At 51.9% G+C, this 12,098-nt stretch overlaps 3 protein-coding genes across 3 annotated transcripts; 2 read left to right on the forward strand and 1 right to left on the reverse strand.

Moving 5' to 3' along the window:
- The first annotated feature begins 76 nt into the window (after positions 1-76).
- BO66DRAFT_431199 (Sec62 family protein translocation protein) lies at positions 77-2,043 on the forward strand. The gene is made up of 3 exons (XM_025650566.1): positions 77-731; positions 786-1,342; positions 1,394-2,043. The coding sequence occupies exons 1-3, from the start codon at positions 251-253 to the stop codon at positions 1,571-1,573; spliced, it is 1,218 nt and encodes a 405-aa protein (XP_025500415.1). The 5' UTR covers positions 77-250; the 3' UTR covers positions 1,574-2,043.
- Positions 2,044-3,663: 1,620 nt separating this feature from the next.
- BO66DRAFT_331141 (putative NF-X1 finger and helicase domain protein) lies at positions 3,664-8,250 on the forward strand (the record flags this gene model as incomplete). The annotated part of the gene is made up of 2 exons (XM_025644080.1): positions 3,664-7,137; positions 7,168-8,250. 2 exons carry the CDS (start codon positions 3,664-3,666, stop codon positions 8,248-8,250), a joined length of 4,557 nt encoding a protein of 1,518 aa, XP_025500416.1.
- Positions 8,251-8,381: 131 nt separating this feature from the next.
- Positions 8,382-9,164, reverse strand: BO66DRAFT_441944 (uncharacterized protein; the record flags this gene model as incomplete). The annotated part of the gene is made up of 1 exon (XM_025651380.1): positions 8,382-9,164. The coding sequence occupies one exon, from the start codon at positions 9,162-9,164 to the stop codon at positions 8,382-8,384; it is 783 nt and encodes a 260-aa protein (XP_025500417.1).
- Positions 9,165-12,098: the final 2,934 nt, after the last annotated feature.

Here is a 12,098-nt window from a genome sequence, read left to right on the forward strand (position 1 = left end):
TGGGTGACTTTGAGCCCGGCCCAAACACCATCTGGCCTCTTCTTTCTTTGCTTTGCTTTGCTTCCACCTCACCTCACCTCACCTCACTTCACAACTCAACTTATCTCACCCCGCCCTTTCTACCAGCCCAACTCTTCCTCGCCTTTCTGTGTGCTCTTTCCAACCCTGAATATTCCCAGGGGTTTCATTGCCAACGCCGCGTGAAATTCTCTGTTATCAGCTACCTCGATCTACACATCCATCACTCATTATGGCGGCGCCCGGTGGGCCATCTCCCCAGCAGATCGCGGCCATGCAGCAGCAGTTCGCTGCTGAAGCTGCCAGACGCGGAATGACTCCGGAACAGTTTGCCCAGCAGCAGCGTGAACAACTCGCCGCAGAGGCCGCTAAGCACAACATGAGCACCGAACAATATGTCGCGCAGCTTCGCGCGCGCGCCATCGCCGCACACCAGCAACAGATCGCTCAGGCTCAGGCTCAAGCCCGGGCCCAGGCCCAAGCACAAGCTCAGGGAGCTCAACCGCCCAGCCAGCCCGGTCAGCCCGGTCAGCCCGGCCAGAACCTGCCAGCACCTCAACAACCCCAGCCCCAGCAGACGACTCGTCAAGTTCCCGTCAACCCGTCCAATCCTCCCGACCCAAAGGCGATCGCGGTGGCGCAGTTCCTGCAGTCGCAGAACCTCAAGACGCGGACTTGTATCATGGACGGTCAACGGAAGGAGATGTTCAAAGGTTCGATAACGTGGTAGCTCGTTCGATAACAGTGGCGCTGATGCAGTTCTCTAGTGAAACGCGCGATCCGCGCCCTTGAGTCCCCCGCCTATGCTAAAGCCGCCGCCAAGAAGAACTCCCTCCTCCCGCCGGTGACCGACCGTGCTTCCGCCGAGAACGTCTTTAAGCTTCTGCCCCTGTCCCTTCTGGCTCTCCGAGTCTCCAAGGTCGATCCCCACGCGGGACACAACCACGCCAAACCCAAGAACCGTGTCAAGGGACTGTGGACGGTCAAGATCGAGCAGCACCAGGAGACCAACCCGATGATGCACTATGTTTGGCTGTACGAGGGACCTCAATTGAAGCAGAAGTTGATGGCGGGTGCCGTTGTGGCGGGTATCTTCGCCGTCGTGTTGTTCCCTCTATGGCCCATGATGCTGCGACAGGGAGTCTGGTACTTGAGTGTCGGCATGATGGGTTTGCTGGGATTGTTCTTCGCTATGTCGATTTTCCGTCTCATCTTGTTCTGCATTACTGTCTTCGCGGTGCCGCCTGGTCTCTGGCTCTTCCCGAACTTGTTTGAAGATGTTGGGTTCGTAGACAGTTTCAAGCCCTTGTGGGGCTGGCAAGAGGTATGTGTATCTTCTTCTCCTGGCCTGGGACAATGCTGACCAACCTGACAGAATAAGAAGAAGAAGTCGAAGTCGAAGAAGGCTGTGGCTGGCGAGGCCACGGAACCTGCTACCGAAGCCGCCACCGACGCAGCTCCGGCAGCATCCACGACAGCAACTGAAGCACCCGATACTTCCAGCACTGTCAAGCGCGATTTGGCGCCCCGAGTGGAGGAGGTTGGCGACGAGTAAAGGGGCTGCTGGGTTGGTTGCGGATTTGCCTTGTACTGTCTGGCACTGTTTCAATGGCACGGTTGGGTTAGGTATCATATCTCTTCGGTTTTCACGTTTCGATGCTTCCGGTTTTACTTATATGTGGGCATAAAACGAACTTGATCTTGGGCTTGCAATCGAGAATCATCATTACTTTCCTTCATGAAATGCTCCGGAGTTTAGAGTTCAATTTAGCTATTTTTCATGAATTTGTTCCTTTCCTGTTGCATTGCAGCAAAACCAACAACAGACAAACGGACTTGTCTAACCCCTTACCAAACTATGATCTGTGTGGGAAAGAGCGGAGGACGTCACGCTGTCCACTAACGTCACTTCTCCTTCCTTTCAGTAGACAGCCGTTGCGTTTGAGCCTCGTTTGCGAGTCTGTCCATTACACATTCCGCTCGACTATTGTCTGTTCTATTTTTCGGCTGGACACTGCCTTGAATATCAAAAGTGTCATGACAATCTGGGACTCAGTCGTTGTCGCATACCCACAAGCCTGCAGGGTAGTGAGTTTCTATCAAATACATTGAATATTCACAAAGCCGCTTCTGCGGACCGTCATTCACTCTTCTCTGTTCCAGCTTCGCTAACCCGTGACATTACCTTCACTTCCCTTTTTTGATACTTAGCCAAACCTCTTTTGGATAATCCCTCTTCCTCGAGACGGCAAGAGAACATTTCGAGAATTATCTCTACGCGCTCACTTGTTTAATGTCAATACAATCCCACCGACGTGCCTCCCGCCTTTCATATCCTGCAACCAAACTGGTACATTTATCCACCGACTGTTGATAACGGAATCTTCAACAATCATATCATCGATGTTGTCTGATCATACATCTGCGGTTCAGTGATCATGGCTCCAGGGTCAGTTATCTCCCACAGTCCCTCATGTCTTCTGAACTGACAGCGTTATTTCATCTAGAGTATGTTACGAGTTTGCGAACAAGGGACACTGCAACAGAAAGAACTGCAGATTCGCCCACGTGCAAAACGACCAAGCGAGTCCCTCTCCGAGACCAGTATCTCATCACAGATCATCATATGCTCGCCTATCGAACTCAGAGAGAGACTTTCGAGCATGGAAAAGAAACCTTGATGCCATTAGCACTGCCTCTCAGTTGGGGCCCGTCTTCCGAGAGGCACGGCGACTCATCGACATTGATGTTGGCATGCGGCAGTCCGTCATACAAACACTTGGTACTGAGAGTGGTTCGAGATGTATCAAGAAAATGCTTGAACAGACCTTCGAAGGCCTGGACGGCTCCAGACAATAACAACTTCTCAGAGCCCAGGTCATCCCATTCTTCGAAGTAATTTCCCACCCAGAGGTGCTACCGTCTCCAGTCCTCGGACAAGCGGTCGGAACCATCTACAACTTTCTTTATGGCATAGGGGGTGTCAGTGCACCACGACTCTTTGCCCACATCTCAGACGTCTTGAAAGATCGTGTAAAAGATGAGATCACCGCATCCTGGTTGGAGGTTATTCTTTTGGTCTTCTCTCAGATGGTCGAGCTCAACTCGGAGGCCCTCGTTCAAGAATATCTCAGAACTGTTGCCAAAGGATTTGAGGAGATCTTTCTCCCCTGGACGAGCAGTCATACGGAGACCTCTTTACACCACCAATCTCAAGTGCACCTAGAACGCCTCCTGAGACGTTTTAATATTGGTAGTTCCCTTCCGAGCATCGGCCAAGATAATTCTCGAAATGCCGTCGGAAGTTATGAACCCTTTGTCAGTAAGTGCGACCCACCTGGGGGCCGCCATGACAATGATCATGCAGATATCCGTCGGATCCGCATCATGCCAAGCTACCAAGAGATCCTGAGTACACGAAACGAGTATCTTCCCCTATACGATCCTTCACAGTGGCATCTACATGGTCTTGAGGGGCTTTTAGATCGCAACTTTCGTTTGTTGCGGGAAGATACCATCGGTCTTCTCCGTGATGCCATCCATTCGGAAATCAAGCTTTCAGGACAATCCCACCAGAAAAATAAGAGTCAACAGCGAACAAACGTGTACCACGGGGTGAGAATCCTCAAGATTGACTTTGACTCGATGGCCGGTGTTCACTTCGAGGTTGGCTTTCGTCAGCCTGCCAATGTCGCTCCAACGTCGGCTACGAAGCGCGAAGAATGGTGGAAAATGTCTAAACGCTTGCAGCCAGGTGCTTTGGTATGCCTCATAACTAAATCGAACTTTGTGCTTTTCTGTACCATCGTTCAACAACAGCCAGAGAACATGTCACAAGGACACGGCGCTAGATACCAGCGACAAGAGAAAAATTATTTGTGCTCTCTATCGGAAGATCCTCAAGTTGCACGCATTACGGTGGAGCTGACTGATGGGAGAAACAAGAATATTCAGAGTCTTATTAGACAATACACACAGCAACAACCGTGCTCCGCTCTGGTGGAGTTTCCCGGTGTCCTTCTCCCAGCTTTTGAGCCGACTCTACGAGCACTCCAGACATTAAAGCAGACCGCGAACTTGCCCCTGTCTGACCTGGTCATTCCTCCTCGTCCTAGTACCTCGGAGCCCAATACAGTCTCTCCTCCGCGGTATGCCCTAAAACCGGGGTTCCGATTCAATCTCCGATGCTTGACAAATGAAGATAGGGATTTGTATGTCTATCCCGATCAGCCAGCCGACCTACGAGCTCTGCGTCAGCATTCCAGCCTCGAAGATGCACAGGCGACTGCCCTTGTCGATGCTCTTCAACGAAAACTTGGATTGATTCAAGGACCACCCGGAACCGGCAAGAGCTATACAGGTGTTGCTATTATCAAGGTCCTTCTTGCAAATAAGGGCCCTGATATGGCAGACTTAGGACCGATCTTATGCGTAACATACACCAACCATGCTCTTGACCAACTCTTGGGTTCCCTACTGCAAAGCGAAGTTACCAAGCAAATCGTCCGAATCGGTTCGCGGTCCAGATCTGAATGTATGGAGCCCTTTCAACTACGCACGCTCGCGAGAAAGTTTGACAAGACGAAATTTGAAAAGAGCAGTCAATGGGAGTCTCATCGCTCTCTGAAAGAGTGTGCTCGTGAGTTTAAGAGCATAGACCTGACGCAGAGAATCACACCTGCTCGACTAATGCATCATTTGCGCGATCACCATACGGATCATTATAACCAGCTTTTCGGCTCAGATGAAGACGGCTTCAAATATCAAGAGAGCAAGAACAGCCAGAAGGTCTTCAATCATTGGCGCTTTTCCGGTGGGAAAGCCGATGCCAATCATGTTCGAAAGGTCGAAGATTTGATTTCGGTCAAACTTACGCAGATGTCACATTTCGATCGAGAAGCTCTGTACCGACATTGGCAGATGGAGATATGGAGCGAAATGGAAGAGAAATTGATAAATATTTGCGAGTCACATAACACAACCAAACATGAGCCTGATAACATTCGCAACGAAGTTGATCTGCGATGTCTCGCTCAAGCTGATATTGTTGGCGTTACGACGAGTGGTTTGGCACGGAATCTTGAGATGCTCCGGAGGATGAAGTCCAAGGTTGTGCTATGCGAAGAGGCAGGAGAGGTTCTTGAAGCCCATGTGCTTACCACTCTTTTGCCATCGGTCGAACATGCAATTCTCATTGGGGATCATCTCCAGCTCCGGCCCCAAGTACAGAATCATGAATTATCGCGCGAGAACAAGAATGGTGGTGAAAAGTACGCATTGGATGTATCTCTCTTCGAACGCCTTGTCGATGCAGAGAGCCCTATGGGTGTCAATCTGCCATTCAGTACCTTGAATACGCAGCGGCGTATGCATCCATCCATTGCTCAGCTTGTACGTGGCACATTATATCCACAGCTCCAAGACGCAACATCTGTGAGTGCATACCCTGGCGTTGCTGGGCTTCGAAAGCGTTTATTCTGGTTAGATCACCGTGTACCAGAGGCAGACCCGTCAATTGAGGATGCAACAGCCACATCAAAATGGAACGACTATGAAGTTGAGATGACTACAGCCCTTGTCAGTCACCTTTTACGGCAGGGAAAGTACAGGAAGGGTGATATTGCTGTTATCACACCTTACCTTGGTCAGCTTCACAAACTACGACGCAGACTCGGCCAGTTGTACACCATCGCTCTTGGGGACCGTGATGAGGATGACCTCAATAAGGCTGGCTTTGACGATGATCTGACTCCAAACTGCACTGGAGTAAGATCAACTCTGCTGCAGAGCGTACGGATTGCTACAATCGATAATTTCCAGGGCGAGGAGGCTAGCGTGGTGGTCATCTCACTTGTTCGCAGCAATCCGCAGAACAATTGTGGCTTTCTCCGGACGCCAAATCGAATCAATGTCCTTCTTTCTCGAGCTAAGCATGGCATGTATATCATTGGCAACTCGATGACGTCGATGCATGTTCCCATGTGGGCTGATGTCCTTGAGATGCTCGAGCAGAACGGAAACATTGGCACCAGATTAGAGCTACAGTGCCCACGGCACCCGCACAGTGAGATAACCGTTCGCGAACCAAGCGACTTCCCACGTCTCTCCCCCGAAGGAGGGTGCAATCTTCGATGTGAGAGGCGTATGTTATGTGGTCATGCATGTGTGCAAAAGTGCCATTCTGAAATTCTACACAATGCGGTGTATTGCCTAGAACCTTGTCAGAGACCACTTCTGGGATGCTCTCACCCCTGTCCAAACAAGTGCGGCGATCAATGCCCAATCAAATGCATGATAAATGTCTTCCAGGAGGATAGAGAGCTTGATTGTGGTCATTTGGCGCCGAATCTTCCATGCTGGCAGAGTCAGGACTTGTCAACCGTCCGGTGCGCTGTCTTGGTCAAGAGAACCGTCCCGGGCTGCAGACATGATGTTACCGTGGCATGCCATGTTGATGTGACCTCTCCACGTTACAGATGTACTGCTCAATGTCGGGCACCGTTAGCCTGTGGTCATTCGTGTAAGCATCCATGTGTCAAGTGTGTCACCAGAAGTGATACCGGCGAAACTCAGACCGATCATGGTCGTTGCCAGCAGATATGTGGCAGAAACCAGTCTACTTGCGCTCATCAGTGCGAGACGCCATGTCATGGTTCAGCAGCGTGTCCACCCTGTCAATCAGCCTGTGATGTACGCTGTGGTCATTCCAGATGCGACAAGAAATGCTCGGATCCATGCACTCCTTGCGCCGTAGAGATCTGCCTGTCTTCCTGCCCTCACAGTTATTGCACAATGCCCTGTGCTGCTCCATGCGATCATGTCCCATGTTCGAAGAGGTGTGATCAATTGCTAGCGTGTGGACATCAATGCCCGTCCGTCTGTGGGGAGATTTGCCCACCTGCGCGATATTGTCAAATCTGTGGGAGCGATGAAATTAAGAATCACATGGTTGACTTTATCTCTGGGGAGACCTACCGGGACATCAACCTTGACGAGAATCCATGTGTCTTTCCACGATGTGGTCACTTCTTGACAATTGAAAATATGGATGCACAGATGGACATGAAGAAGTATTACATCCTTGACGCAATGGAGAAGCCAATTGGGATTGCCGCATCGGTGGCGCCGTTCGCCATGGACGACATCAAGACGTGTGCCAGCTGCCGTGGGCCCCTGAGAGATATCGCCCGGTACGGACGGTTGGTGCGTCGTGCTCTCCTGGATGAATCGACAAAAAAGTTAATATTGTACATGAATCGCGAAATCGTCCCCCTGGCGCAGGCACTCCCTCGATGCATACGACAGCTCCAGGAATTGACAAATGAACGACCTATTGCCTGGCCGGCTACTGTGAAGATTGCGGGCAAGTACGAAGGGCAGATTACTGTGATGCGGGACATGCTTTCTCGAGCAGACAAGGGACGATGGCAGAATATTCTTGGTCTTCGGCAGAGAATCAAGAAATATATGAGGAAAGTGACGCCCGAAGAGCAGCCATACAGTAAAGTACGCAACCTGGTTGCCATCGGTCGTCGTCGAAAGGAAACTGCTGAGTGCCCTGAGCCTGGAAACGACATCCTCCAGATGAAGGGGTCAGTTCAAGCCACCGCGCTCAGTTTGCGTCTGGATATTGCCTTGCTGGCTGATTTTCTGAAGCTTTATCGCGAGGCCCCGAAACAGGCCGATAGTGTGATCGAGATGGATCTGTCAAAGAATCGCAGCCAATGCAAAGCTCTCGTGGAGACAGCGGGACTCTCAAATCACGTTGTTCATCAGACGGAGGGCTATATCTTCCTCGCCCAGCTCCATGCGTTCGAGCGATCGTATGCAGCCTCGGCTGCGCTGGTCGATCAACACGTGGCCCATGCCCAGGAAGCCCTCGATCACGCCAGAACCCTCTGCACCTCCTGGCCTGGTCAGACCCGTGGCTTGATGGACGAAGTCGAAGGGTTGGAGAAGATGCTTCGCGGAGCGACGTTCTATACCCCCGTAACCAACGAAGAACGCATGGCGGTCATTGCTGCCATGGAGCAGGAGTTCCGGGGCACGGGGCATTGGTACTACTGTCGCAACGGCCATCCCTTTACGATCGGGGAGTGTGGCATGGCGATGCAGAGGTCCGTCTGTCCAGAGTGTGGAGAGCCCGTCGGTGGACAGAACCATACCGCCGCCGAGGGCGTGACGCATGCGAGGGACTTGGAGGAGAATTTTGCGCGGCTGAGTTTGGAATAAGTTTCTGTCTTGCTGTGGTTTGTGATTAAGATCTTGGATCGCGAGATTTGAACATATCTAGTGCTTTGGTTTTGTATGACATTTTGCTTAGCCGAGCTAGCTGGTTATCGAATGAAACTCCCCCCTTGAGATTAAACCTCACAAGTCCTCCAAACCCACAACCTCCCAAACCGACAACTCCCCCGACAACAATCGGCATCGCGCCAACAACCCTCCCCTTCCTCCTTACACGCCCTCAGCTCCCCGCAGACCAACTCCCCATTCACCCCACAATTCCCCGACACACAATCCGCGTCGCCCGCACACGCCGCCCCATACGCCCCCGGCCCCGGCGCCGCCTGGCACATCTTCGTGGTTCGATCCTCACTGAACAGACTATACGTGCACACCAGCCCAGCCACACACTCTTGCGTCTGCTGACAACCAGCCCCGTACTCGCCCCCGGGTCGCGCACAGATCCCCGCCGCACACCGCCCGAACCCGCACTGCGCGTCGACCAGACACGCGGCCCCGAGCCCGAGCACGGCAGGGAGACAGGTGTTCGTCTGCGGCGCACATACCCATCGCTGCTGTCCGCTGTCGGTGCCGGGACTGCAGTCCGAGACAGCCGTGCAGGGTTTCCCCGTCTGCGTCAGCGCGCAGCTCCCCGTCTGGCAGTAGCTGGTGCTGCATTCGGTGTCGGCGGCGCAGCATGTCCCTGCGACTAAGCGCGGGAGGCATCGGTTGGCCGGGTGGACGCAGAATTCGTTGGGCTGGCAGGTCGCGTCGGTGGTGCAGGGCGCTCGCGTCAGGAGGTACTCTGCGCTTGGGTCGGGGGGTGGCGTGCAGGCTTGCGTGGGGGGGAGGTGCATGGTGGTGATGGTTAGGAGGAGGGGGAGGAGGGTCGTTGTGGTTGTTCGGGTTGGGAGACGCATTTTTGGGGGGTGGGGGGTTAGAAGATGGTTAGGTGAGGGGAGGTGAGGTGCGGTGGTAGGGGAGGTGTTGGGGGAGTTGATGGGCTTTATGGGTTTGTTGTAGAGTATGGAGGAGCTATGACTCGAGTAAGTTAAGTTACGGGGTATGAGGCTAGTGGTTGGTAACATTATCTGGGTGGATGTGCGATGATCGGCAACTTTATTGATTTCCCTGCATGATGCGATGCTTGAGGGGCCGGTTGATGTAAGGGGTTGGTTTGGTACGGAGTACCGGTAGAAGGGGACTGCACTGGACTGCACTGGACTGGTCATAGGGGTGATTCCTGTTTGAGTTGGTTGTAGATTTAGAGATATATTGGGACCTGCTGTAGGTATCTTTTAATGCCGAGGATATGAGTTCTGAGTGAGGGGGGCTACAGGCTGGTAAGTAGGCTTTACAAGTTGGGGTTGGCCTCTTCTGTTGCTCTGCAGGTGATTGCGGTCGGTTCCTGCTTGACTGCGAGGCTACCTTGTCTTGGCAACTTATCCCAGCCAGGAACAAATTTAAGATTTATACTTATCTATGCTCAGTATCTCCATGAGCCAGCGTCTAATCTGTATGTGCTTTGCACGCCTCTGGAGTGATTCGTTGGAAGTCAACCAACCCCCTGGGTAGAAATTGGTAGATGTACATAGGTCAACATAAGAATTTGCCCGCAGTACGCGACTGTTCGATTCAAATAAAACTTACTGAGAATCTGATCAATTCGCGTACACCAATTTTCGGACTCTCGGAGATTTGAGTTAGATAGTTTAGATTTTGCTTCTAGTGTAAACTAGCATTGATTGGCCCTCGAAACGAACATACAGCAGCAAGCTCTTTGTCCCAGGGAACAACAACTCCCATGTCATCCTCAGGTCCGATAACCCTAATAGGGACGTACGATATAATGCGAAGACATTTCGCCCCGGCAACCCCATGCTCACAAAGGCGGGCAGGTTCGACTGCATCGAAGGGCAAATGGGGGCGTCTTGATGATGGCAAAGATCAATAATGAATGGAACGAAAAACCCAGACAAACAGACACTAGATCTTGCGCACTGCCGCCTAGAATGTTCGTCTTCATCGGCGCTGCTGTGCAGGATCTCAAGCACCATAGAACATGAGATTTCAGTCACAATCACCGTGTTCTCCAGAGGCTGGGCCACAACTTTGTCCTTCCTCATAAGTAACACCATGCCTCTGGTAGTGGAATGCCGTGTCAGCTATATCAAGAGATAACCTTCCATCGAGGATGCGACCATACCAGGGCCGCAATGGGTGACTTCTGGATGCGACTCTCATCGAAGGAGGGCAGGGCGGCCAGCTCATGGTACTTGAATGGATGGGACACTATGGCGGCTAATGTGGTAACGGTAGGCTAGAGTTCACCCGCAGCTGGAGGTAGATGTACTTGCTTCAGGTCTTGACATCCCCAATCAGCATAATGATGCACTTGGTGAAGTCCAGATCCTTCCCAGTCAGCTGCAGGTGAGGAGGGTACTGCTTAGTGTTGCCCTGCAGCAGTGCCTGATGTGCTTGTTAATTGTTCTCATCTGCTTGTCTGTGCTGTAAAAACAGCTCTTTATTCCTGGAAATGCAAGACCCGGCAGAAGGTGTTGTCGTACTGCAAACACACTCCCGGGTTTGTCCTCCATGGGCTCCGACCTTAAAATGAGCCAGCAGCCAGGTCTGCACCTGGATCTGCTTCCAGAACTGCATCCAGCTCCTCTTTTGTTGGTACCGGCATATTGGCGGATGACTGCGGCCATGGGGCAAAGCACACTTTGTTGCCTTTCTCGGTATTTTCGCTGAGCGTCCGGAGGGAAGTTTTAATTCCGTTTCCGCAGAATCTTGAGTTTTATAATCTGTTCAACAATCCTCCTGTTGTTTTTTACAACAAGAGTACACCCCAATACCTATTTGCGTAGTAGCGGTCCTCGAATGAGCTTGTTCAACTCCGCTACTATTATAAAAGCAGCCCAATGCTTTAGATCCATATCTGCAGACCAGTAGTCAATTATGATAATACCGTGGAGTAACAGAGCAACGGGGCGTGTCGTCAAGTCCGACATGCGAATGTTGGAAGCGTACCTCGGATCCAGCCTGTCACTGCTCAGGTGTGCGTGCCGCATTTCCCGCTCCAAGAAGCTGAACGGGGAGCCTGAAAGGAACCATCGAATGCGGCTGTTGTGCAGAGTTTGATCTAGAGTAGAAGAATGGAGCCGTGGCATATATCCAAGACATAGTATGATAAAAAACATCACACACTTGAAAAAGACGACGAAGGCAATAAATAAGGGACACCAGAAGGGTTTGATGTATTCGCTCACTCATAGGAGCTTTGCGAAAGGAAGAACCAGGTCCGCCATACGAGGGCTCATAACCTGATGAAGTGCATCGAATCGGCGGTGGAAGGAACGGTGGCTGAGGAGACCCCTCGGTTCGTTGTTCGTGTCATCTCTTTTTCTTCTTTTCAACCTGATTCTGTCTCCGGGTCTTCTGAAGTGCGGTTTGCGCGTTCAGCTATCTATTTCACAACAGCCTGGCGTCCCGACTCGCTGCGGATTAGGTAGGGGCATAACCAGACTCCGTGGAGGGAAAGGAGTCCTTACCATCTCGTTGAGACCCTCTTGTACATGAATGGTATGATTCTCCCTTTGGATACGTCCAAATCTGTCACACGCGTTGCAGAGCGGTACCCCATTCTGGTGTCCATTTGTCCCTGGGCTGTAGCCCACTGGCATGTGACAGTGCAAAATGATAGAGACCACGAAGTGCATATACATTTGTGATCCAGGGTGGCAACGAGGTCTGCAGTGGTGGCCATGGGTGTGGCGGTAGTGGTTGCTGGGGTGGCTGGCTGCTTCATGATCGTTCTTTGGTGCATCAACCAAGCCCTGGGAATCGTGGCG

The sequence above is a fragment of the Aspergillus aculeatinus genome (assembly GCF_003184765.1).
Source record: "Aspergillus aculeatinus CBS 121060 unplaced genomic scaffold BO66scaffold_49, whole genome shotgun sequence".
NCBI lineage: Eukaryota > Fungi > Ascomycota > Eurotiomycetes > Eurotiales > Aspergillaceae > Aspergillus > Aspergillus aculeatinus.

Bases quoted from the DNA above. Each gene is read 5' to 3' on its own strand.
- BO66DRAFT_431199 (XM_025650566.1), top strand. From the start codon at position 251: ATGGCGGCGCCCGGTGGGCCATCTCCCCAGCAGATCGCGGCCATGCAG. The intron at 732-785 runs GTTCGATAACGT...GCAGTTCTCTAG, and splicing joins ACGGAAGGAGATGTTCAAAG to TGAAACGCGCGATCCGCGCC. The intron at 1,343-1,393 runs GTATGTGTATCT...CCAACCTGACAG, and splicing joins CCTTGTGGGGCTGGCAAGAG to AATAAGAAGAAGAAGTCGAA.